Consider the following 25736-nt stretch of genomic DNA (forward strand, 5'->3'; position numbering starts at 1 on the left):
AGGCAACAAATTTAATACGTCTTATTAAAAAATAAAGCACAAAGAATAAGATTCACCTATCATTTATTTATTTATTTATTTATTTATTTATTTACGTTAATAAATATAAATTTGTACTTTTAAAGTTAAAAATGAAGAAAATTAAATTAAAAATAAAATAATTATTAATTTTAATTAATGAAAAAATTAAAAAATGACAAGTAAAGGATTTTGTGTCAAAATTTATTTCGATCTTCACATTGTAAGTTTTTTAAAATTAAATATTAAAATATTAAAGAAGAAATATTAATTTAATTATGTAAATTTTAGATAAATTGTCCAGGCGTTTGGTTGTGTCCGAATGGCACAGTAGCGTTGCAAATAAACAGCCTAAACTCTCACATAGAATCTCGAAAAGTGACACCGAGTTTTCCGCTTGTGCTTGACGAAAAGTTTTTATTCAAAAAAATTTTTACTGAAGTCGGTACACTGACGGAACTCGAGTGTTGCCTAGAAAATGAATTTTTTTACGCTGAGCTCATCCAATGGCCCTCTTCAGAAGACAATGGAGTCATTTTAGCGACATTTGAAACAAATTTAGTTGATCTTCTTTACCCAGCTCCTTGCTATAGAGGATTAATGTCTGGTGTTGACGTTGATTTACTTATGGAACCTACTAAATTTTTTCCTGCAAGTTTTCATCATTATTAATTAATTGTTAACAAATTTTATTATAATTTAAAGGAGTGAATGTTTTTTCCAGGGAATTATAGCGCCTAAGATAGAAGTTTCTACGCGAACAGTGATAGAAGAAATAGGAATCTGTGGAGTTGATGTTGCGAGGAATCATATTATCAATCCAAAATTAATAAATTCAAAAGTACTTACTAATTTTATTGTCTTGGAAATTGTGAAAAAAAATAATATTATTTTTTACAGGGAAGACCGTGTATTCACCGAAAACGACTTACTGAAGGTATTCTTCGCCAGAAAAAAGTTTGTCACACTCAGGGAAGAATAAAATCACCGGCACAGCTGTAAATAAAAATTGGTTTATTTAATCTAGATACTTAATTAAGAAATTACCTTGTATAATTAAATAATGTTTTAGATGCGCATGCAGACATCAAGAATACAGAGTCAATGAATTAATGCCACGTCCATCAGCTTCACAGAACGAAACTCACGTAAATGACTGTTACCAAAGATCAATACGAAGAAATATTAAACAGACAAACTCTTATTCTTGTAAAGATTCAATCCTCGATTGCACTCCAATCCAACAATTCCACGACTTGGATGACTGTCCAGTTTGCTCAAAATATCAGAATTACTTTTCCAAGGGCTCGCGAACAGATGCCACTCTCAGAAGTACTGATAGCCGCAAGGAGGCTTCTTATGGATCTTGCGACGTGGCTAATTGCACTGAACACTCTTCAGAGACAACTTCAATATCAGCGTAAATTTATTTCAGTTAATAATTATTAAACAGTAGATAAATAAACTAATTTTTCAATTAATTCATTTTCAGGATACGAAAAAGAGTACAAAATTTAAATAAAGAATATAAATTGCTTAATTAATTGCTAAAAAATTTTAATTAATACAACATTGACTTGAGGAGGTAAATAAGTAAAATAATAACATTTATCAATTATTGTATAATTATTTTTCTTCATTGTTACCAAACAATTTTTTCTATTTAATATTTAATATATATGTATAATTTAAAAAAAAAAAAAAAAAAAAAAAACACGTTACAATACTTATAATTGATAATTTAGCGAATATTTATTATATAATTTTTTAATTGTAAAAATTTGATAAGTTTCATGGAAATTACAGTAAAAAACATTTTTTATTTTTAAATTTAAGTATTCGATGAATTGATATGTCTGAGATAAAATTATATTCCAGTCACAGTTAAAATGTTTGTATTGCAGCTATTTAACGCTAGCACCAATTAATTCATCGATTTAAGTAATTTAACATGTAATATATAACAAATAAATAAATACCGAAATAAATGCACTGATGAAAATGATAATTTTTTTTTTAAATAAATTCCTAGTAATTAAGTTATACCAACTACAATTACTGATTCAACTTTACAACATGAAGGCATTTTTATTTATCATTTATTTATGTATAAAATAATGTAGCAAAGCGCGAACAATTATTTAATTATAATTTATAATAAATAAATAATTATAAATTGATGGACGAAGCAGCACCAGCTGTGATAGACGCACGCGTTTGATTTATAATTTTAATTACTATAAATTATATCCCCAACAAAAGACTAGAGTATCTTAATACTTATTTTCAATTATATATTAATATTAATATTTTTTTTCTGTTAGTCTGTTCGTTTAAATATTTAAAAAAAAAATGCATACATATAAATTATCTTACAGTAATTGTACAATTCAACGTAAATATTGCCTCATACCTGATAAAACAACAATAAACGATTTAAACATAACAAATTACTTTCTATACATATATTTGTGAAGCGATTATTTTTATAATTGCTAAAAATATCTTAATGGTCGCTACAGTCCCAAATATTAAAATTTTTCATTATAAATTCGTTTTATATTGAATCAATATTATAAATAAAATAAATATTTTTCTGAAATAAATTATCTTTCGATTTAGCCTCGAATTAACAAAACCAATTGAGTGTATATAATAACTAGGATAATAAAAGCGGCTACTATAATTTAACACAATAAATAAAATTTTAATTTAAGTATTAAATAATTAATAAATGAGTATCAACATTGGTCGTTATTTTGAACTAGATACTCGTTATCTAGATTCAGCGCTTGCGATCGACAAACGGAAGTAGATAACTAAAAATACAAGATATTGCACGTGTTATTTTTTTTCAAGTCAGTCGGTCAAAATAGGAAGAAAAAAAAAAAAAACAATAAAGTCTTTATTTTCTCAATGGAGTATGATTTTTGGAGGTAAATGTATATCTCTACTCAATATAAAAAATTAATTATATTTTACATTTACTAGGACACAAGACTGCGCCTCCATATTTATGTTTATTAGTTTTTATACCATTGACTAAAATTCTAATTATGAAAAAATTACCATTGAGCTTGAAAATCATATCACTTGTATTATTTGTTGGTCAAATCAACCGAAGAGTCGGAATTATTTAAGTACCCGAAGAAATAAAATCTTCAGTATTACAAAATAAAAAATAATTTCTCACCCTTCGTTTAAATATTATATATAATTTTAATTGTTATATTTTTACTAATTAAGATAATCGACTACATGTACAGTTACCACTGTCACCAATTGATGTTGTTTTCCCGTTTATTGAAGTAGCATTTGTCTCGTATCTCGGTAGTTCTTTACTTCGTGCTTGCTGTAATTATAAATTAAAAAAACACTATCATTATCTATATTATTACCGAAAATTTTATGCTTCCAGGTTTTAATGACTGCAAGGTTGCTAGTTTACTATTACTGACTGAATCATTTTATTGAGATATTACCTCCATAAGCTCAGCAGCTATTTCCATAAATAATCTCTCGACATTCTCAGCTTCTTTGGCAGAGGTCTCCAAAAAATACATCCCATGCCTTTGAGCAAAGTCTTCACCTACGTGAGTTGGAATTTCTCTGTCTTCGCGGTCAATTTTATTACCTAAAATTAGTAATATTAAATTTAGCTAATATAAAATATTTTTGGAGTAAATATTAAAAAAAAAAAAATTGTTTTACTTACCAACGAGTATCCTCAATACTTTATTACTCGCATACTCTTCAATTTCTCTTAACCAGTCAGGTAGACAATCAAATGTCGGTTGACAAGAGATGTCATACACAAGAATAAGTGCATGAGCAGATCTATAGTAACTTTGAGTTATAGACCTGAAACGTTCTTGGCCTGCAGTATCCCAAATTTGCAACTAAAAATATCAATAAATATTTTATCAGCATCGTGTCTACAGTATATAAAAATACAATATATATTTTTGAGTTATTCAACACTTTCTCCAGTAAATCAAGCATTAAATAATTTATATGCATATTAATTGTAATCGGAATCAAGGTTGAATTACCTTGACTTTCTCATTCTCTACTTCTACAGTCTTAATCATAAAATCTACTCCAATAGTAGCTCCTTGTCCAGGTGGAAATAATCCCTAAAATTAAAAAATATATTATTACATTTAATATTTTAATAAATAATAATCCTAATTTGATAATTAAAATTACCTGAGTAAATCGACGAACTAAACAAGTCTTTCCGACACCAGCATTCCCAACGAGCACAACTTTGAATAGAAATTTATAATCCTCCATCGCATTTAAGAATCGTCAAGACAATACCAGAAGACTCGGAGTGCTCTCACAAAATAATTGTTTTATTTTTATTTTTTACTTTTTACTTTTTTTTAATATTCAACTCTCTCGATGGTTCTTTTTATTGCACCATTAACTAACACTTTTCTTGTTTGTTAACCTTGACGGTGATCTCACTGGTTGTGAAATTTCCCCTTAAATGTGTGTCTGGAGTTATTTCTATCGCTCCTTTCAGAACAACCTTCCAAACAACAATAACAAAAATAAGACAATAATGTCATACAAAAATAACAACCACTTTCATGATTAATGACAGCTAATTTTATAACTTTATTTATTTAAATAACAACACACAATACATTCTGCTGTCATTTAATTATCAAATCACTGTTTTCATTATTATTACTGTATATGTCAGTGACTATTAAATTATAACAGTTTAACTATTATATGTACTGTGTATTTCCGTATATGTAGACCCAATCACTCCTACAACTCGTTACTTGTGTTACTTGACGTTACCTGACTAGTCGTCTTGGTAGTAATTTCTTTCAGTTTTTTATATTTTTTATTATTATCATTATCATTATTATTATTATTTTCAAGTTACTTGTATCAAGTTTTCATTGAATGTTCGATATTCATGAAAATAAGTCTGACGGAAATGCATACAAAATTGTAATAACACTGAAGTTAGCCGTCAGCTGTTAATTTTAAAAATTTTTTTAACAAATTAATTACAATAAAAAAATACTTCTGAAAATTTTCACTTGTGATTTTTATTAATTTTCACATGTGAAACTTTTGAATTTAATTTTTTTTATAATAATTTAATTGCTGTAAAATTCTAAAAAAATTTTTAATAACTGTCAACTTCAGTGTCATAAATTGTAGCGCACTAGTGTGCACTGTGAGATTAAATTAAATACGTACTTAACCTATAATAACAGACAAATACGAGATTGAAGCCGTAGCATCGGCGTGTTTGTAATTAATTTATTGAATACAAACAAAAATATTTACTAAAAAGTAAGTAAATTAATAATACTAAAGTTAGCTGACATTTTTAATTTTTTTTATTTATTAAATTGGAACAAAAAAATATTTATTAAAACTTACACTTAGTTTTTAATTTTTTTGCATTATTTTAGTATTATAAAAAAAAAAAAAACAAATAAATTTTTATTTAATGTTTTAATATTGTAGAAATGGATGACGAGGCAGAAACTTATAAGTTATGGAGAATTAGAAAGACAATAATGCAACTTTGTCACGATCGAGGTTATTTGGTAACTCAAGATGAGTTAGATCAAACACTGGAGCAATTTAAGGATCAATTCGGTGACAAACCCAGTGAAAAAAGACCTGCAAGAAGTGATTTGATTGTCTTGGTGGCGCACAACGATGATCCTACTGATCAGTTGTTTGTTTTCTTTCCCGATGAACCGAAGATTGGAATAAAGACCATAAAAACTTATTGTCAACGTATGCAGGAAGAAAAGATCCACAGGTACTTCGATTGATTAATACAATAAATATTATTTAAATTAATTTATTGTAAATTATTAAATTGATTTTATTATTTCAGAGCGATTATTGTTGTTCAGTCAGGAATGACCCCTTCTGCTAAACAGTCATTGAGTGACATGGCTCCGAAATACATTTTAGAGCAATTTTTAGAATCAGAACTTCTTATAAATATAACTGAGCACGAGTTGGTGCCAGAACACATTGTCCTAACTCCTGAAGAGAAAGAAGAATTGCTGAGCCGTTACAAGCTGAAAGAAAACCAACTGATGAGAATCCAAGCTGGTGATCCTGTTGCTAGATATTTTGGTCTCAAGAGAGGACAAGTCGTTAAAATTATTCGGCCTTCGGAAACTGCTGGTCGTTATATTTCTTACCGACTTGTTTGTTAATCAATATATTATTTCTTATATTAAATACCTTTAACTTGTAATTTAATTATAAAGATGATGTTCAATAAATATTTATAATTTTATACAAGACTTACTATTCCTTTTTTTAACTACCAAATATTATTTAAAATAAGTCATATTTATCCATAAGAATTTTTTAATTGCAATTTATAATTAATAAATTAATAAAAATTAAATTTGAGAATTTTTTTTTATTGAAAAAATTTTTACAAAAAAATTTCATTTGTAAAAAACTTGAAAAATTATAAGTGCAATTTTTCTTATAATTATTTATTGATAAAATAAAAATAATCGTGTTTTTTTAACTCTGAAATTGAAAATACCGCCTTTTAATTTTTTTTACTCGCGTGTGTAGTAATAAAGCTTAACTCGCTAAGTTATCGACTGCGTACTGGAAGCGCTAGTGTCGTTTTTAGTTCTCTCCGTCCTGCGGGAGCTATATTGCCTTCAGCAGACATAACCGAAACTTGTAAACTTGTCTCATTTTCCAGAACTTACAAAATCCAATACCCTAATCTACTAATTTAATAATCGAAACTCTGTATGCAGTGTGTAGAACTGCCTATATTTATTGACTGAATTTTGAAGCTATCCTGTGGCTATTACGATTATATATTTCCGTTTGCCAAAATGTCTCTTTCGTGCTCAAGTAAGCTTATTAAATTTTTTTTATCTTTTATATACATACGCAAAAAATCAAACATATTTTTTATCAATATCTCTACCGAGAATTGTATTATTTTATAAGCCGGCATTATAACCTCAAAATTATTTAGGGTCATAACTAAATAAAATTAAGCGTTTTTTATGTTTTAAACTTTCAGTTTGCAATGAAGTACCAGAGCATCCCGTCATTTCACCAATATCGGGACATATATTTGAAAAACGATTAATTGAAAAATATATTACTGAAAATGGAGTCGACCCAATAAATGGCAAAGAATTGACCATTGAACAGCTTATTGAAATAAAAGGTTTGTATTTTATCGCATTAAAGTTAGCATTCACTTCATTATTGAAAAGATTTTTTTTTTTTTTATTAATTTCTTTCAAAAAATTTTTTTAAAAAAATTGAATTAAAAATTTTGTAAATTTCTACATGATAATTTTTTTTTTGCTATCGACACTGGCAAGTTACCGACACTAGCCTAGTTGGTTGACACTTGCAATTTTATTCTAATTAAAAAAATAAAATGTTCTCAAAAATCCAATTATCTTAAAATTTATAATTGATTTGTTTTTTTTTTTTTTTTTTTTTTTTTTTTTTTTTTTTTATTAAAATAAAATTGCAAGTGTCAATAACTGGGTCTTTTACCTTAATTTATTTGTTACAAATTTTCTTAAAATTGTCAAACATCTGCTAAATTAATTTTCAATTTTTTAAAGAGTTTTTTCTGTAAAAGTCATTATTAAATAATTTTACAAAATTTATTTAAAAAGTAAAATAAAATTTTTATTCAGCTTCGCCGGTAGTAAAGCCCAAGCCTCCTAGTGCTACATCAATTCCAGCGATCCTAAAAATATTGCAAGATGAATGGGACGCAGTGATGCTTAACTCATTTACCGTACGAGGACAATTACAAACAGCAAGACAGGAATTGTCTCACGCGCTTTACCAACACGATGCGGCTTGTCGTGTTATTTCACGATTAACGAAAGAAGTAACAGCGGCACGTGAAGCTCTGGCATCTCTGAAACCGCCAAGTGGAATTACTCAAGCGACAGCAATTCCACAGCCAGCTATTGCAGTTGAAGCTGGTGGAATAGCTGCACAGCCTATTGAACAAGCGGGAATAACCGATGATATTATTATGATACTTCAAGAAAAGGCAACAGTATTGACACAAGAGCGAAAACGACGGGGACGATCAATCCCGGAAGATCTTTTGCCTTCTGAAAGGATCCGTGAGTTCCAAACAATTGCATCACATCCTAGTCTTCACTCGGCTAGTGTTCCTGGTATTTTGGCTCTAGACATTCACGCGTCTGACACCAGTAAAATTTTGACTGGAGGCGCTGATAAAAATGCTACAGTATTTAATAAAGACACTGAACAAGTGGTGGCTATTTTGAAAGGACACACCAAGAAAGTTACGAAAGTTGTTTATCACCCTGAAGAAGATGTTGTGATGACCGCATCACCCGATACGACAATTCGTATATGGAACGTTGGAACAAGTCAGACTACGCTGTTACTCCGCGCTCACGATGCTCCGGTTACTGGTTTATCTCTGCACCCTACTGGTGATTATTTATTAAGTTCATCTTTGGACAATAATTGGGCGTTTTCCGACATACGCACTGGTAGATTACTGACCAAGGTAATTTTATTTTGCTTAGAAATAAATTAATTAATTTTATATTTTATTTTTAAACAATATACTAAACCCTACAGCAAAGCCAATAAACGGGTTCCATTAGAAAAAAAAAAAAAAAAAAAATAACAGTTTTATAACGTTTGAAAATAATGCTTGTATGTAATAGTAATAGTCATAAGTCCATATTTGATGAAACTATTAAATACATACATAAATAAAGTGCTTTGACTCAGTCTCTCTTTCGTAAACATGCTTTTGAGAAACAATTAACATTATTTATCTCATCAACATCAAGGCTGTTATTCAAATATTTATTTACAATCTACATTATTAATTTTTAATTATTCTACTAGGTTGCAAGTCCAGAAGCCTTAACAGCAGCACAATTTCACCCTGATGGTTTAATTTTTGGTACCGGAACCGCTGATTCTCAGATTAAAATCTGGGATCTCAAAGAATCATCAAATGTTGCTAATTTCCCTGGACATGTTGGAAAAATCACAGGGATAAGTTTTTCCGAAAATGGTTACTATTTGGCAACATCAGCCGAAGATTCCTGTGTGAAACTCTGGGATTTAAGAAAGTTGAAGAATTTCAAGACATTGCAGCTTGATGACGGATACGACGTTAAAGATTTAGCTTTCGATAAAACTGGAACTTATCTAGCTGTCTCTGGTACAGATGTCAGGTAAAGTATTTTATAATTATCTCATTATTTTTTATAGCATTTATATTAGTTGGTTAACATTTAAGTTACTAATAAAATTATTAAATTGTTTCAGAGTTTATTTATGCAAGCAATGGCAAGAATTAAAGGTATTTAATGACCATACGGCTGCTGCAACTGGCGTGAGATTCGGCAAAAACGCCCAATATATTGCATCTACAAGTATGGACAGAACATTAAAATTGTACGGGCTGTCTTAAAAAATATACTTTATTTTTACAAAAAATAAATTAACTTTAATATTATTTGTTTATTGAGAATTCAATGAATTTAGATAATAAACCTTTTTTAATTCTTATACATAAATTATCTGTTGTTATTATTTATCCAAAATATCAAACCTAGTAATTTATTATAATAAAATTATTTAATAGCTTAATTAAAGCCACTAACTTGATGACACTAAAATCAGGTGATCTTAAAAATTTTTTAAATTAATTGTTATATCCTAGAAAAAAATTGGCTAACTCTGGAATTAACTAGAATGATTGCAATATTAGTTGAAATTTTTTTTTTTTTTTTTTTTTTTAGTAAAGATTAGAGTAAAAATTTTCCAGAGAACATTTTTCACCAAAAAGACAAACCAAGTTATTATAAGATAAAGGGACAAAGAAGCTGAGGTTAAAATTATTTGATCGCTCATTCCTAATCTTTCTATTCATTTCCAAACAAAATAGGCATGCTAAACCACAAATTTATTGTGCACAATAAATTTCTGGCAAACCATGACATTTATGATACCATTGAGTTTATGAAAATTTGAAGGCTTAAGAATAAACAAAGACATTCATGTGTAGTATTCAACATTAAATTAAATTATTTAAAACGTACGAATAATTATTTATTTAAATTTAACATCTCTTATATATTTTAAAATTTAATTATTTATTTGTAGAAACATTTCTGTTTTCATCGTTTTATAATTTTGTCATTTTGTTTATTTTTAATTATTTAACTATGAAGTTTTCTTCTTTAGTTTATTTTATATTCATAAAGTTAATTTGTTATTTAACATTTAATTTTTTTTGTTATTTAAAAATTATTTTAAAATAGACATTATTAAAATTTTTCTAGAAATTTCGTTTAGACATATTGTTTAAACTCTCAAATTCTGTTATTTAAATAATCCTAAAATCTTTCTATTCAAAATAAACCCTGCCTTCTTAAAATGTTTCTTATCATTACTAAGTTCATATATCTTATTTTAAGCATAAGTGAGGTAATTTATTACACGCAATAAAAGCATCTATCTAATCCCTTTTTACCCGGGTCCCAGACTAATGATGGAAATTTCCCCGGGCTTATGGAAAGATTCAGACGAAGACACACTCAATGATTGCACTGGCATAATTTTTTGCAATTGTTAAAAAATGAAATAAAATTATACTCATTTTTTTTATAATTAATTAATATGTAAAAGAAATTTTTAATATATTAAATTTTTCTATTCATTTTTTTAATAAGAAAAATTCTAAAAATCGTTAAATGTTTACTAATTTTATTTTCATATCAAGCTTTAGTAACTATATAATTGCTGAAGAAATATTACATTAAAGTTAGCAGTTACTTCACAATTTTTTAATTTTATTAAACAAAAAAATTTATCCCTAAAAATTATTTTTAAGTAATTTTTCATTTTTTAAAATTTCCTACACGACAATTTTTTTTTTGCCATAATTTATTTGTTATAAAATTCCTTAAATGATTAAATATATGCTAAATTAATTTATGAAAATAAATTTATCAGATATTTTATAATTTTTAGAACTTTTTCTAACAGATAAATTATTGCAAAAAAATTGGACATTTAGAAATTTAAAAAAAATATAAATGGCAAAAAAAATTAGGAAAAAAAATGGACATTTAAATATTTTAAAAAATTAAAAATGCAATTTTTTTAAAATAATTTTTTAGAACTAATTTTTTTGTTAAAATACAATTTAAAAATTCTCTAGTGACTGCTAACTTTAATGTCATAATTAATTTTCAAGCTGAAAACAACAAATAAATAAAAAAAAATTTATTTATTAATTTTAATTACATTTAAACCTAATAAATAAATAAATAAATTAATTAATTCCTGTCAATAAAAACTATAACATTGATAAGAAATTTTTTAGAATTTTATCGCAATAAAATTATTATGAAAAAAGTTTAATTATAAAATTAAAAAAATATAGAGTTATTAGCTAATTACAGTATTTTAAATAAATAATTTTAATTCCCTCCAAATTTTTAAAATAATTCCTTAAAGCAAGTATTCAATCACACATCTTATTGGTTGTTAAAAACCGGAAACCGCTATGTCAAGCGAAAAAAGAGGGCGCCACTAACATCCTAGTTTGCTGAAAGAGTCCAAAGGGGAATGGTCGGGTCGACATTTTGAGTATAGACTCAGTTAACAAGCTACCACCGCATTGAATGTTTGTTAGTTTCTTTTTTTTATTTTATACATTTCTTGGTGCAGTTTTTTTTACAACTCCAGTGTACATTATCAACTGAATGTATAACTAAGGTACGTGTCTATTTTATATTTATTATAATAAATTATTTTGACTATTTTTTTTTATAAACAAATACATTGAGAAAATGTGGTAATTATTTATATTTCGATTCGCTGTAGTGAAAGTGGTTACAACTTACAACAACGAGCGTAAATATTTTTAATTTTATTGTACAAATTATAAATACTACATAAATTTATTTCTACGTCGTTCATAAAAAATTTATAATAATTAAACGTGATTCATATAAATAATTGGTTGGTTTTAACGTTTATCGGGCTGTACGTATTATTTTTTTTTTTACGTCTAGTATCACTGATAAAGTACAAGCTTGTTTCGAGGTTGCGCGGATCCGAACCAGCTGCTATTATATAAATATCTTATTACCTTTCTTATTATACCTTTATTTTACTCAATAATTTAATTACCACATTTAAATTTATTTATTTTATCCATTTCAGAAATTTTTTTTGTTATTTAAAAATGTATCGTATAATTTTTTAACGTGGAGTAGTACGACAAAAATAATAATATACATTTGCCTAGTATTACTTACAAATGCGTAACGACGCATCAATGATCTAAAAATTAAATTTTATCATTTTTTTTTTTTTTTTTTTTTTTAATTTTTTTTAACGTTAAATAATATTATTCTGTAATTTAAGTAAATAAGATAACTCATTTGTTTTTTTTCCTTTCTGAATAACAATAATAATAATAATAATATAATTAATTTGTGACGAAACGTATCACCACGTGTTTATTTAAAATACCAAATAATGATGCAACCTTGACCGGCATTGTAATTAATTAATTAATTAATTGATGAATGAATGAGTTTATTTATAATCAAACAATTCGATTCATTAAATACTATTTTTATTTCTTTTTTTATTTAGATTTTCTTCATAAATCTGGATACAGTTAAAGGATCATCGACTTTTTAAATAAATTATCTTTAAATATTTGAAAATGACTAGAATGGCGACTAACAAGTCAAAAGAAATCATCGACGAGTACAGTTCGTCGCTTGCGGATTTGAAATTTAACAGCAAACCGCTGATAAACATGCTCACGATGTTAGCAGATGACAACGTTGAACATGCACCGGCCATCGTCCAAGCAATTGAGAACCACTTGTTACAGGTTATTAATCAACTGTAGTTAAATTTAAAAAAAAAAAAAAAAAAAAAAAAAAAAAAAAAAGTCATATATTTATTAATAATTAAATTAAAAAAATTGTCGCATGTCGATGCAAAAGACGGATTAAATGGATTTTCTATCAAGAGGGCTGTTTTACATCTTTATATATAAATTTTTAAAATAATACCGAAACTAATAGTCTTTCTTAATATTTTGTTGATACTATTTAAACTTTATATTGCACGTTATTACTACGTTGTTATAGTTATTACTCAGTACATGATTTAAAAAAAAAATAAGAAAAACAAACGCGTGTACGGACTGATTTAACAGCTCCATTGTAAGGGAGACTGTTGTATACCTGAGTCCGTTTGTGCCCACATGTACATTTTTATTTCTATATAAATTTTAAGTTAATAATTAATTGTTACTTTATGGATTAATATTATTAATTATCAAGGTAATTCAAGTCCAGGATACAATAGTCTCTTCCAGTAGCAACGGAGTACCTTGAATTATTATTTTATTGTCGATTATTTATTTAATATATTTATGGTACAGCGATACTTAAAAAAAAAATTAAAAAAATAGCTATACATGACTGTGATATAATCAGTATTATGAATAAATAAATAATAAAGTACCATTTTGAAATCACCGACACTCCTATCGTTTGTTTTTAAATAATTTTTATTCTATAATTATTCTTTTACTATATTCTGTATTTACTGTCAATTAATCCGTCTGATATGCACGGATATATATATTAAAATAAGTTGCTTTGTATTTCTATATTATAAGAAAATATAATTTCCATATACTTATTATCTATATTTATATTTAAATATCTACTTACATATATGCGTTTTTTTAAAAATAATTTTCTGGGGGAATGTGGTGGGGGCTTTTGGTGAAGTGACGCAATAAAAATATTAAAGAAGTGATTCATTGGTCAGCTGTATTGAAATGAATTTTCAAATAATCAAGTTGAAAAAAAAAAATTTTTAATAAATAAATAAAAAATGAAAGCAAAAACAAAATAGTAAGTTGTGTTTTATTGTTAGGTTTCAAGTGAAGTCAAACTGCCAGTCCTTTATCTCATCGACTCGATCGTCAAGAATGTCAGTGGAGCTTATTTAAAACTCTTCACTGATAAAATAGTTAATTTATTTTGTAGTGTCTTTGAAAAGGTAATTGTTTTTTTTTTGGTTTTTTTTTCTTTATTGTAATAATAAATTGTAAGAATCAAGGGCAACAATTCGATGGAAACTTGTGATGGAGTGTTGTAAATCCGCTTTGTTCTGGTGATCATTCTGGAGTCCGCTATAAGAGTCATTAAAAATTCAATAATTTATAAGATAATTGGAATGCTCAAGAACGTCGACCTCTTCTTTCTCTAGTTAATCAATATAATTCTTGAGCTCACGAGTTACGATCGAATGGTTATCACTGGTTCTTAAACCTTATCTTTACACATATCTATAGATATAAATAAAAATGTGTATGTTTGTTTAAATAGGTCGATGAGGGTACAAGATTATGTATGTGGAAATTGCGTCAAACTTGGGGGGAAGTTTTTCCTGCTAAGAAATTATTTTCACTCGACATACATGTCCGTAATATAGACCCAGCGTGGCCAGTAGCTAACTCATCTGTTTCATCGGGTTCTATTCATTTAAACCCACGTTTCTTAGCTGGGGTAATTATTTTTTTATTTTATAAATAATTAAGATCACATGATATAATTTATATGTGATTGATTTGGTAATATTTATGTGAGGTCCACCCTATTTTTGTCATATCTAGGCGAAAAATTAACATTTTTTAATTTTTTTTATTTTGTTTATTTTTACGGTGCATTTATGATAAAAATGCCGTGAAAAAAAAAAAAAAAAAAAATAAAGATTTCGATAGCTTTTTCCCCTTCAAAAGCTTGAAAAATTTTGGCCCATGCTTTTAGATAAAATTTATATTTTATCTTTTTTTGATGTTTTTGATACATTTTTTTTTTTTTATAAATATTTTTTTTAAAGTACACAAAATATCAAACAATTAAAAAAAAAAAAGTTGAGTAAAATAATTTTCTAAAAAATTTATAAATTTTGGCTCATGTTTTTAGATAAAATTTATATTTTATTTTTTTTTGTTTTTGATACATTTTTTTTTTTTTATAAATATTTTTTTAAACGTACACAAAATATCAAACAATTAAAAAAAAAAAGTTAAGTATCAAAATTTTTAAAAAAATTTATAAATTTTTTTGAAAATTTGTTAAAATTGTGATAATCAAGTTTTTTTTTTTTTTTTTTTCAATTCATTTTTTCAGAAAATTAAATATATCAATAAAATTAAATAGAAATTTCGTTCAATAAAATGAAAATTAAGATGCTGGACCCTTTTACAAGACCCCACTTGTAAATAATCATCATTGATTTTTGATGATAAATTATTATAATCTTTTTTAGACTCCGACTAGTCCACCGACAACAGTCTCTACACCTAGCATGATTCCTCCTGTTAAAATTCCTTCAGGAGACCCCGTGTCTGTCAATGAAGCTTTGATGCGCGAGCAATTACTTAAGAAACAGAAAGAACTTCTTGAGTTGCAGAAGCAAAAAGTAGAATTGGAGTTGATGCAAGCTAAATCAAGTCTTGAACAGCAGCAGAAACAAACAGCTTTAGTCAAAGCTGAATCGGTACGTTTTTTAGCTAAAAAAATTATCGCTTGTGTATCAACAACAATAAAAATAAATAATTATAATAAAAAAAAATTATTACTTCAGTTGACATCATCACTCAATCTTACTGAAGTCAAACCAGAAAAAGTAGTAGCTCCTGAGTCTAATCAAGTGAATAAACAAGTAGCAAAGCAGGTAAATATTTGAATAATTATTTTTTGAAAAATTTTTAATATTAAAAATAATGAAAAAAGAGATTTATATTAATTGTATGATATTTAGTTTCCAGCTGCGAATGCATCGTTGTTAAAAAATGTGGGTACCAACAACGGACCTCGGATAGCGCCAGCAAGCAGTCTTATGGTTGCATCAGCACGTCCAGTGTCACGGGATCCTCGCATTAAAGTTTCCTCAGGAGCAGAGCTACAAAACTGTGATTTACAGTCTCATTTACGTCAACGTTCTGGGTTGACTTCATCGTCATCGTCGTCATTAACAAACGACATGCCGTCTAAAACACAATTATCAAAGAATCAACATCCCGCGTTAAACACTGTACTTTCAGATCACGCAATAAAACAGCAATTATTATTAACAAAACAAGCAATGAATCACATAAGTGAATCAAATCAAAGTGTTGGTGGCCTTAAGTCATCATCAATAACATCTTCTCTTGTGTCAAACAATTCTGCAACTCGTGGTGTTGGTAGTGGTGGAAGTGGAGGAAGTGAGGTCAAGTCTAAAGACGCTAAGAACTCGTCCTCACGCGGCGGTTCTTCATCAAAAGATGAAAAGTCATTAGCTTCCTCAAAATCCTCCTCGTCACACAGAAAAGTAAGCAGCAGATCACGGTCAAATTCAAAACAGACCCAAGTACCATCCACAAAGGCTTCATCATCATTATCTTCATTATTATCATCATCTTCATCATCATCAAAAATAGTAGATCGAGATGCCAGTCCTGTTAGCTCGAAGTCTCGTGAAAAAGATAACTCGGAGAGCTCTCCGATCATATCCTCACGTACTTCACCACCTAACTCCAAGAGTCGTAAGAAGAGTAATAGTAAATCGAGAAAACGTACTCCTAGTCCACCTTATAAAATTCCTCGTAGAAATGTCGATTCAAAAACATCTTTGTCTACGAATTTAACTTCCTCCTTGCAATCATCTTTGATTGGCGGTGGGGTTAGTAGTGCTGTTGGTCTCATTGAAGAAGAACAGTCTGGTTCCTTGATTGTATCTCCTCCACATCCACCTACTTTCAAAGAAATACGACCAAACACCAGACAGCGAAATTACATCAAACGCAACAACAAGGACATCGGCAGCCATAGTCCTGACAATAATTCTAGTCAGGATCTTTTGAGTACTCAGGTTACTGCAGATCTTTCAATCGAATCCGCAGCTACTAAGGATGAAGATCTTCGGGCTGTCCTACCACCGCCAGTCATCATCGCCCCGCTGATCACTGAAAAAAGTAAGTTTAATTATTCAAAATCTTTTTTTTTCTTTCTAATAATTATTTTATTTTTTATTTATTTGTTTATTTTTAATTATTTAACTATGAAGTTCTGTTCTTTAGTTTATTTTATATTTTTTTTTATTTTTTATTTTTTATTTATTTTTTTTTATTTTCTCTAGAAGAAGACTTAGATCTACGCATATTAGCACCACCACCACCATCAACTAATAAAAGACAAAGCTCAGAGCACGGTGATTCGAACAGTAAAAAATCTAAAACAGAAAAATTCGACACGTAAGTATTTAATAAATTTAAATAAAATAATATATAATTTAAAAAAAAAAAAACAACATATGACTTATAATTATTTTTTATTACAGTTTATTTGGCAATGAAGATGTTGATTTAAGGACCTTGACGAATCCAAAAGCTGGAAGACCACCAACTCCACCACCTCCAATAATATCAGGTGAAGAAAATAAAATAAATTGGGCTAAATTAAAAACACCATTCAAAAGTGATCGTGATAAACCAACAATCAGTGATGACAAACGTGATCGGGATCGTAATAAAGATCGTTCGTCTAGGAGTCGTCCTTACAATAAACCATCTGACGATCCAAAAGATCGCCGTCGTCAGTTTATCAACGATGATGATTCAAGGTCCAGTCGGAGAAACCGTGATTTCGATAAATCAGATCGTAATTCTGAGCGTAGCATTGAAATAATAATGAAGCAAGCTGAGGATGAATTGAAACAAGGTTCAATGACTAAAGCGGACTACCACACGTTGATTCAAAATGTTTGGCAGATGAATGAAGTTCAAAAATTAAAAGTAGCGCAGAAAAAGGACAAGGAGATCGGTACTGGTATTTGGGAAAAAGGAATTGACATCAGTGGCGGCTTCAGTCCCAAAGACGACATGGGACACCGAGGCAAAGATCATCCACACTCAAGAAACGGACCAAGATGGCAACCTCCAGGACCTTGGCAACCACCAGGTCCCTGGGCTCCTCCACCAGCCTATGGAAATCCGTTCAACCCTGACTTCCGACATATCGGCCCTTGGCAAAATCCTCGTCAATTTGGACCAATGCGACCCGACTTCAATCAATTCCATGGCTTCAATTCTGGTATGGGTTCACGTATGGGTCCCGGTCCCCTTGGTTTGATGGGCCCGATGGGTCCCAACGGCCCTATGATGCCTGGAATGATGCCTAATGGACCAATGGGACCAATGGGTGGCATGTCCAATCCTGGAATGCCTAACATGAATGGACCACCTAATCTCTTAATGAATGGCCCTCATCAACCTCACAACAATTTAATGACTCACGTGCCACCACCCTCTCGGAACATCTCTCCCAACTCAATCTCCAGATTTGACAATGAAGAAACCCAAAACTTCATGGACAAGTTAACGAAAGAACACGGCGGTCCTAGTCGTGAACTACCTCTTCCGGATCCAAAACTCCTGGAAGAAATAGCCAACGACACAATGAAATCAATCAACATCGACAACGTACCTCGTGAAATTCGTTACTACGGTCAGACAGCAGTTGTATTTATGAACTGGGATGATCCGAGAGAAATTGGTTTCCAAAATGGCTCCAGAAGGATCATGATTGACGAAAAAGACACCATCATTTGCTCTTTCAATGAACCTTACAAGGAGTTTATCTACGACGGTAAAATACACAGGATAAGACTTGGTGCGCCGACGAGAGAGTTGTTCCTGGATGACAAGTGGTATGAGTGTTACTTCGGTGGACCACCAGTGTTTGTTGATTTAGGAAACAAAAAAGTGAAAATTAATTTAGAAGGACCTCCACCTCAAGTTAAAATTGGTACTGTTAAGCGTAAAGATTTAGTGATTGGTAAAATAAATCTTATTATTAACGCTAAAAATATGACACCAGTGTTTGTTGACGCTAAGCCTCAAATGTTTGAAATTGACAACCAACCTCAGACACTTGAGTTTGCTGATGCTCTGGAGACTATTTTACTTAATGGCAGACCATTCCAAGTTGAATTTGGTGGACTACCCAAACCAATAATTGTGAGGGACAAAAAACACTTTATCAGATTCACTGTCTTACCGAGGGGAGCTCATCCAGGGTCTGTTACAATAGTTGGAATGAAAGGAAAGCGTCCAGGATCTCCACCTAGTGAAAAAAAATTGACAGACTCTCCTGTTCTAATATCTGGACTGGGTTTTCCATCACCAGACTCAACTTCTCGAGATGGATCGGACTTTTCATTGGTGAAACCAGACTTGCAGTTAGATATGCTTTCATCAGCACTTTCTTCAGCAATGGCTCCATCGTCTGGATTTTCTTATCAAGCTGAACCAATGGAAAAACCTCCAGCACCGACTCCAGTTCCTATTTTACCGCTTAATCTTAATCTTAATGAACTTTACCAAAAGTTAGTTGACACCGGAATTGTGCCACGCCAAGGACCCAAAATTCAAGTCAAGAAACCAGAAGAAGAAGTAGTTAAGAAAGAACCAGAGTTACCTCTTCCTAGTTTAGATAAACCAGAGACACTCAAAATAATTCGGCCTATAAGTTCTACTTCGATGTATGGTGGTATGCAGTGCAGTTCTTGTGGTGCAAGATTTGCTCCAGAATCAGCGACGAGATACAGTCATCATCTCGATTGGCACTTCCGGCAAAACAGGCGAGGTAGAGATTCCATTAAGAAAGCACAGTCACGAGAAATTATGTACGAGATTAGTGACTGGAATCAATTTGAAGAAATTGAAGATGTTGATGATAGAGGTAAATTATTTTCATAATTAATTATTTCAACCTTTTTTTTTTTTTTTTATTTAAAAAAAAAAAAAAAAAACTTAGTTAGTTGATAATTTATTAAATAATTTTTTTTACAGCACAAAGTTGGTTTGAAACCGAAAAATTAACTGCTGAAACAGAAGCAGCTAATGGTGATGATTCTTCACAAGATGCCATACAACCAAGTGTACCTGCAAGCAGCAATGATTGCCGCTGTCAAGTCTGTCATGACACCTTTGAACAATTTTACAACGAAGAAAAGGAAGAATGGCATTTGAGATCAGCAGTCAGCTTTGAAAATAAAAATTACCACCCTCTTTGCCTGGAAGATCATAAGGTATTTTTTTTTTTTTTTTTTTTTTTTTTTTTTTTTCTATACTAATATCTAATAATAATAATTAAATTTAATTTATCTAATACTAATAACTCTAACTAATTTTGGATTTTTACTCGGTGGTTATATATTTTCTGATGTACTTAGTTAATACATGGTGTAATGTATATTTTTATTTTCTTCACATTCTTACGCAAATAGGAAAAGTGTCTCGCGGTATGTTGCTTGTTATTAATTATCATGATAGTTAAACTTCCTTTTTGTAGATGATCATAAATCATGAAATATTTTTTTTTTTCCATACCCACATATTCACCACGTTTGTTTTTGATTTTTAAAGTAGTGTAGAACCTATCATGCTGTCCATTATTATTTAAATTATATTATTGAAGAATTACATTTTTAATATGTGTTATTTTTTTATTATAGCGTGCTTTAGAAAGGGGACTGTTGGATGATTCGATAACTGAAGACGAAGATAAAAAGGACGACCATAATGATTCAGTTGAGTTTTCGGATTACATGGACACGTCTATTACTGATCTTCCAAGCGATGAAAAAATACAAACTGAAGAATTTAAATTAAATCAGGATGAAGAGTCCGACGACAATAATATTTTTCATCAAGAAATATCGGAAGATATTAATGAAAAAGATAATCTCGATGAAAAAATGGTTATTGATAATACAGAAGACATTATCAAACAAGGAGAAGATAAAGTCATTGATAATGTCAATGAAGAAACTACCGATGAACTTAAAACTTCTGATCAGTCAGAAGAACAAGAATTGGATGAAAAATCCGATGAACCTGTTGAAGTTCCTGTGGAAATTGAGTTCAAAATCAAAGAGGAACCCGTGGAAGTCAATGACACAGAAACTGAATCAGAAATAAATTGGGCCAATGTGAAAATCAAAACTGAACCAGTGGATGATACTGAACCTGGTAATTTGACTTTTCTAATAATTTAATTAATTAAAATTTTGTTTGATTTATTATTGATGATTAATATGTATTTTCTTTTTTCTATCTCAGAACCTGAAGAAGCGAAAGTAGCTGACATTGCTGCACAGGTGGACACCACCCTGACGGCTGTTACCAGTTCTCTGGATGGTAATGTTGAGCTGCAGTCAACTCCCGCAACGCTGCCCCCTTCATCCACACGAATAAAGATAAATATTTCTAAGCCATTTGTTGTAAATAAAGAGCCAGTGCAACCTAAGAAAAAAATAGTGTTACCTGAAATTCCTAGCATAGAAGATTTACCATTAAAACCAGCATCTCTTAAGTCAGCACTAAAAGGTAGGAAACTTTCAATCCTGCCACCCGTTGAAAGAGGTCTAGAACTCTCGGGACTTTGTTCGATAATGTAAATAACAATAGTTATATAACTATTAATTAATTAATTAATTATTTATTACTTTTTGGTATTAACAATACTGCCGGATAAGTATCGCAAAGTCGTTTTTAAAATATAAGTCACCAAGTATTTTGAATAGCTTACCCGCATTTTGAATATACCAAATTAATTTGACCTATTTGTTGGATTGAATTGATCAAAATTCAATATATTTGTAATTTTTTGTAAAACTTGTATGGTCTGATGTCTATTTTTATACACAATTGTTGATTTTTTCTATTTTTCTTTTTGCTTAATTGTCACCCACGTACAATTAATTACTTTTTTTTAACTTTACTTAGTTAATTGACTGTTTCTTATTTTTTTTTATAGTTAAATAAAAAAAAAAAAAAAATGATACATCACGTCATACAAGTTGTTCACGAAAATAATCACTAATGATAATATTAGTGAGTATTTATTAATTAATTTTTTTTCTTATTTGTATTTATAATTGTATAAAAAAAAAATTAGTTGAGTAATTGAAGCGAATGTGAGAATAAATGTTTGTGATGAATGGTATTAGATTATTCGGATTGTTTCCGAATATTAAAGTATCTTGTACATAATTGAATAATTAATCAAATCTCGGTAGTGATAATCGAGATTTTAACTAATGAAGAGTAATAAGATTAACGAAAAAAAAAAACCATTCCACATAGTATATGTGCAATTTAAGTACTTGAAACAACGCTATGTTTCAAATTAAGTAACATAAAATATGCACAAATATTATTAACTGAAAATTTCATATTTTTTGTACTTTGTAAATTCATTGAAAAGTATGATATAGAATTTTTTTTTTTTAATTTTTACTTGAAATATTTTTTTCAATTGTTAGTAAAAAAAAAAAATTATAATGTAAGTGTTGTAAAAAAAAATTCTATAAGTCCTTAGTCAAAAAACATGAAATAGTAAGAGATTACTAATCTGAGAGAATTATTTATAAATTAAACAACTGACTTAATTAAATTGTTTAACTTTGATTTTGTTCTTCGAAAAGTTTAAATGTAAGAAAGTGTGATATATGATTGTTACGATATGTAAATAATTTTCAAGATGATGGAGAGAATATCTGTTAGTAATTTAATTTTGGTATGAAAAAAAAAAAAAAAAAAAAAAAAACCAATGAATGATAAAAAAATATTTTGTTGTATAAAAAAGGAAAAAAAAAAAGAAATTGTTGACCACCCGGTGGTTTGACTTTTTTCAATTTCATCTATCATTTATCCTGTATGCTCACTCCAATTATCCTAAGGTAGAATTTAATGTTATAATTTTAATTAATATTATTACTAGTTATTAAGTACTATCATAAGAAAAATTATAAAATAAAAAAAAAAAATAGTTATAGTTTTTACGTGGCATCATTGAAGAGATGCTGAATCCAAGGAACGTCTTTAATGATAAGTCTCCAGATAAATAGAAAAATAATATACTATTCAAAGGATTTTAAGTGTACGAGAATCTTCTTAGTGTTTAATAAAAAAAAAAAATTTAACTTATACGATGAGTCTTGATTTTAAACCTTAATTCATAAAAATCCTATTCTTCCTCTAGAATAAGTTAGTTAATTAATTAATCGATAATGAGTGTAGGAAAATCTTCTTCTTAGAGTTAAACAAAGAAAAGTTAATTTAAATTATATGATGAGTCTTGATTTTAAAACTTAATTTATAAGAATCCTATTCTTCCTCTAGAATAAGTTAGTCAATTAATTAGTCGATAATAAGTGAAACAAAATAAACAACAGAAGCGAACTAATAATCAACCACAAAAGATGATACGAGTTGGAAGATGTTGCATCAGCTACCTGAAATGAGCATATTTTTTTGTAATCCATCCTGTCACCGAATCGTCGGTGACTCCTTCGTCTGGTAACTGGTTATTTCTAAAACAGTTTGGCATTAAAGGCAATGGGGTGAAAAATCATAAACACAAAACCCTGAAAAGTTTATTTCTTAAAGATTTCATAGACTGCAGTTGTGTGGCCATCTGGGAAAAGGAATAACATCTCTGATGTTGGGAATCCCAAGTACCACTTGAAGAAATCTCTCGTATCCCATCCCGAATCCGCCAGTTGGCACATTCCCATATCTTCTCAGATCTAAATACCACTCCAGATTTGCCTTGGGGGGTTTTTTTTGCTTCAGTAGCTCATAATTGTCTTCTCTGAGACTCCCACCGAAAACTTCACCTACTATTGGCGCCAGAAGATCCATAGCAGCAACCTTTTTGGTAATTATATAAATAATTATTATTATTACTATTATTATCACACTAAATTACACCAACCTATTACTCATACCTTTGATGAATCATGAGAGCATTCTTTCATATAGAAGGGCTTTATTTCTTTCGGCCAGTTGATAACGAACGTCGGAATCCCGTCATTGTAATCAACTAAAAATAACTCATGCTCTTTGGATAAAGCTTGACCTCGTTTAGCAGGTATCGAAAGCTTGTCTGCATGTTTATCGAGAATATCAATCGCGTCGTCGTAAGTCATGTACCTAAAGTCTTTGTCAAGCCATTTAGGAGTCTCGGCTTTTATTGCATGCATGTCTGAAGCTCCTTCTTCTACCAGAGCACGCGTAATTGCTTTAAATAATAACTCAGCTTCAGTTGTCAGCATTTTGATGTCCGTAACAAAAGCTTCTTCAGCTTCTATCATATAAAATTCCGATAAATGCATCCGTGACTTTGAATTTTCGGCTCTGAATGTTGGACCAAATGTGTAGACTTTTGATAGTGTTCTAAAAAAATTAATAATAATTATTGTGAATAAATAATAATGAAAATTAATTTACCAGATATTTAATAATTTTTAGAATTTCTTTAACAAATAAATAATGACAAAAAAAATTTTTTTTTTAATTAAAAATTCAATTTTTTTTTAAATAATTTTTTGTACAAATTTTTTGAAAAAAAAAAAAAAAAAAAAAAAAACTAAAAATTGTCAAGTGTCTGCTAACTTTAAAGTCATTAAATATTATTACCTTGCCATTGTTTCTAGCTGTAACTGTCCAGACACAGTAAGATATGTGGGTGTGTCGAAATAAATAGACTCTACCGACTGGTCTTTATTTTTCTTCATACTGTCAAGCATCTTACGGGACTCTGGAACCACCGAAAATACTTCACCAGCCCCCTCGCAATCATTGGACGTTAAAATTGGCGTGTGAATATTTATAAAACCCCGTTCGTTCATGTGTTTACTGATTGCCAGTGATGCAATACTCCTTAATCTAAGTAAACTAGAAAATTGAGCGGTTCTAGGTCTCAAGTGTAAAATTTGACGTAGATCGTCCAGTACATAATCTTTTTTAGAGGATAGTGGATAACTCCCGTCTACTTCACACGACCCGAGTATTCTTACTTCATCGGCGCGTATTTCATATCTACCATTTGGTGCGTACGCGACTTCACCGGCAGCAAATACTGAACAGTCGTAACTTAAATTTGTCGGGATATCAGTCTTTTTAACCACAACCTGGACATGCTCGAACGTCATTCCATTGTTGACCTCTAGAAATACTTTGTCCTTCATTTTTCTTATCACCTTAACCCAACCCTAAATTCATAAATTATATTATTATTTATGCAATAAATAAAAATGCTAATCACAATTAAATAGTATTGCATGTAATCAATAAAATATTATAAATTTAATTAATAATTATTAAGACATCTGATGTCCAGGAATTTATAATTTATTAAAATTTATGTTTCTTTTAATCATAATTATTTAATAATTAATTCGTGTATTAATTATTAATTATTAAATTATAGAATGAATAATGCATTAATAAAATAAAGTCCTGTCCGCCATTTAATGTAATGAGTTTAAAAAATCTAACCTGTATTTTAGTACGCTTTCCTGAGACTTGGTCAGAATTTTTTTGTAATTTATCAGCAACATTTAGTGGTTTTTGATTTTTAGACCCACTATTTGTTGATAAGTAACGAAGAAAATGCCTTCGAAACATTTTAAGAAGCAATTACCTTGAGATAATTACTAAAAACTTGCTCAAGCCATGGATTTTCAGTTTCAATAGCGAGTAACGATGAACGGGAGGAAATTATGTCATTGGAGACTTTTTGGTATCATTTTCATGAGAA

At 29.3% G+C, this 25736-nt stretch overlaps 6 protein-coding genes across 8 annotated transcripts; 4 read left to right on the forward strand and 2 right to left on the reverse strand.

The window, feature by feature from the left end:
* The first annotated feature begins 193 nt into the window (after window positions 1-193).
* Window positions 194-2737, forward strand: LOC141534767 (uncharacterized). Its single transcript, XM_074254336.1, has 6 exons — window positions 194-241; window positions 310-669; window positions 743-859; window positions 919-1016; window positions 1091-1438; window positions 1511-2737. The coding sequence occupies exons 1-6, from the start codon at window positions 194-196 to the stop codon at window positions 1560-1562; spliced, it is 1023 nt and encodes a 340-aa protein (XP_074110437.1). The 3' UTR covers window positions 1563-2737.
* A 208-nt stretch (window positions 2738-2945) lies between these two features.
* On the reverse strand, window positions 2946-4856 carry LOC141534769 (ras-related protein Rab-30). The gene is made up of 5 exons (XM_074254338.1): window positions 4228-4856; window positions 4071-4154; window positions 3734-3917; window positions 3501-3652; window positions 2946-3370 (listed from the first exon to the last, which is right to left on the reverse strand). Exons 1-5 carry the CDS (start codon window positions 4312-4314, stop codon window positions 3260-3262), a joined length of 618 nt encoding a protein of 205 aa, XP_074110439.1. The 5' UTR covers window positions 4315-4856; the 3' UTR covers window positions 2946-3259.
* Window positions 4857-5088: 232 nt separating this feature from the next.
* Rpb5 (DNA-directed RNA polymerases I, II, and III subunit Rpb5) lies at window positions 5089-6323 on the forward strand. Its single transcript, XM_074254337.1, has 3 exons — window positions 5089-5343; window positions 5521-5824; window positions 5903-6323. The coding sequence occupies exons 2-3, from the start codon at window positions 5523-5525 to the stop codon at window positions 6231-6233; spliced, it is 633 nt and encodes a 210-aa protein (XP_074110438.1). The 5' UTR covers window positions 5089-5343; window positions 5521-5522; the 3' UTR covers window positions 6234-6323.
* A 422-nt stretch (window positions 6324-6745) lies between these two features.
* On the forward strand, window positions 6746-9605 carry Prp19 (pre-mRNA processing factor 19). The gene is made up of 5 exons (XM_074253406.1): window positions 6746-6903; window positions 7079-7228; window positions 7716-8575; window positions 8926-9260; window positions 9355-9605. Exons 1-5 carry the CDS (start codon window positions 6885-6887, stop codon window positions 9497-9499), a joined length of 1509 nt encoding a protein of 502 aa, XP_074109507.1. The 5' UTR covers window positions 6746-6884; the 3' UTR covers window positions 9500-9605.
* A 2075-nt stretch (window positions 9606-11680) lies between these two features.
* Window positions 11681-23119, forward strand: Pcf11 (Pcf11 cleavage and polyadenylation factor subunit). 3 transcript variants are annotated; one of them, XM_074255041.1, is made up of 12 exons: window positions 11681-11814; window positions 12703-12949; window positions 14011-14136; window positions 14466-14645; window positions 15412-15642; window positions 15730-15819; window positions 15907-17101; window positions 17266-17380; window positions 17467-19868; window positions 19979-20217; window positions 20644-21160; window positions 21251-23119. In XM_074255041.1, exons 2-12 carry the CDS (start codon window positions 12776-12778, stop codon window positions 21586-21588), a joined length of 5607 nt encoding a protein of 1868 aa, XP_074111142.1. In that variant the 5' UTR covers window positions 11681-11814; window positions 12703-12775; the 3' UTR covers window positions 21589-23119. The 3 variants fall into 3 exon arrangements, with proteins under 3 accessions (XP_074111142.1, XP_074111141.1, XP_074111143.1); XM_074255040.1 differs by having other exon boundaries at window positions 15412-15819; XM_074255042.1 differs by lacking the exons at window positions 20644-21160; window positions 21251-23119 and adding an exon at window positions 20416-20637 and having other exon boundaries at window positions 15412-15819.
* Window positions 22715-25688, reverse strand: Asnrs-m (asparagine--tRNA ligase, mitochondrial). Its single transcript, XM_074255043.1, has 4 exons — window positions 25475-25688; window positions 24614-25188; window positions 23923-24370; window positions 22715-23845 (listed from the first exon to the last, which is right to left on the reverse strand). Exons 1-4 carry the CDS (start codon window positions 25601-25603, stop codon window positions 23585-23587), a joined length of 1413 nt encoding a protein of 470 aa, XP_074111144.1. The 5' UTR covers window positions 25604-25688; the 3' UTR covers window positions 22715-23584.
* Window positions 25689-25736: the final 48 nt, after the last annotated feature.

The sequence above is a fragment of the Cotesia typhae genome, unplaced genomic scaffold, assembly GCF_013202065.1.
Source record: "Cotesia typhae breed Kobodo isofemale line unplaced genomic scaffold, CoteBio_Ctyphae scaffold_13, whole genome shotgun sequence".
In the NCBI taxonomy this organism is placed as follows: Eukaryota; Metazoa; Arthropoda; class Insecta; order Hymenoptera; family Braconidae; genus Cotesia; species Cotesia typhae.

What these genes read in the sequence shown, in the direction of transcription:
- LOC141534767 (XM_074254336.1), top strand. Translation starts at nt 194, where the DNA reads ATGACAAGTAAAGGATTTTGTGTCAAAATTTATTTCGATCTTCACATT. An exon ending in TTTATTTCGATCTTCACATT is followed by an intron (nt 242 to 309) that starts GTAAGTTTTTTA and finishes TGTAAATTTTAG; the next exon opens with ATAAATTGTCCAGGCGTTTG. An exon ending in ATAAAATCACCGGCACAGCT is followed by an intron (nt 1,017 to 1,090) that starts GTAAATAAAAAT and finishes ATAATGTTTTAG; the next exon opens with ATGCGCATGCAGACATCAAG.
- LOC141534769 (XM_074254338.1), bottom strand. Translation starts at nt 4,314, where the DNA reads ATGGAGGATTATAAATTTCTATTCAAAGTTGTGCTCGTTGGGAATGCT. An exon ending in TAGAGAATGAGAAAGTCAAG is followed by an intron (nt 3,918 to 4,070) that starts GTAATTCAACCT and finishes TGATATTTTTAG; the next exon opens with TTGCAAATTTGGGATACTGC. An exon ending in AGTATTGAGGATACTCGTTG is followed by an intron (nt 3,653 to 3,733) that starts GTAAGTAAAACA and finishes TACTAATTTTAG; the next exon opens with GTAATAAAATTGACCGCGAA.
- Rpb5 (XM_074254337.1), top strand. Translation starts at nt 5,523, where the DNA reads ATGGATGACGAGGCAGAAACTTATAAGTTATGGAGAATTAGAAAGACA. An exon ending in CAGGAAGAAAAGATCCACAG is followed by an intron (nt 5,825 to 5,902) that starts GTACTTCGATTG and finishes TTATTATTTCAG; the next exon opens with AGCGATTATTGTTGTTCAGT.
- Prp19 (XM_074253406.1), top strand. An exon ending in ACAGCTTATTGAAATAAAAG is followed by an intron (nt 7,229 to 7,715) that starts GTTTGTATTTTA and finishes ATTTTTATTCAG; the next exon opens with CTTCGCCGGTAGTAAAGCCC. An exon ending in CTGGTAGATTACTGACCAAG is followed by an intron (nt 8,576 to 8,925) that starts GTAATTTTATTT and finishes TTATTCTACTAG; the next exon opens with GTTGCAAGTCCAGAAGCCTT.
- Pcf11 (XM_074255040.1), top strand. Translation starts at nt 12,776, where the DNA reads ATGACTAGAATGGCGACTAACAAGTCAAAAGAAATCATCGACGAGTAC. An exon ending in TTGAGAACCACTTGTTACAG is followed by an intron (nt 12,950 to 14,010) that starts GTTATTAATCAA and finishes TTTTATTGTTAG; the next exon opens with GTTTCAAGTGAAGTCAAACT. An exon ending in TTTGTAGTGTCTTTGAAAAG is followed by an intron (nt 14,137 to 14,465) that starts GTAATTGTTTTT and finishes TTGTTTAAATAG; the next exon opens with GTCGATGAGGGTACAAGATT.
- Asnrs-m (XM_074255043.1), bottom strand. Translation starts at nt 25,603, where the DNA reads ATGTTTCGAAGGCATTTTCTTCGTTACTTATCAACAAATAGTGGGTCT. An exon ending in CAGCTAGAAACAATGGCAAG is followed by an intron (nt 24,371 to 24,613) that starts GTAATAATATTT and finishes TAATTTTTTTAG; the next exon opens with AACACTATCAAAAGTCTACA. An exon ending in GCTCTCATGATTCATCAAAG is followed by an intron (nt 23,846 to 23,922) that starts GTATGAGTAATA and finishes ATTACCAAAAAG; the next exon opens with GTTGCTGCTATGGATCTTCT.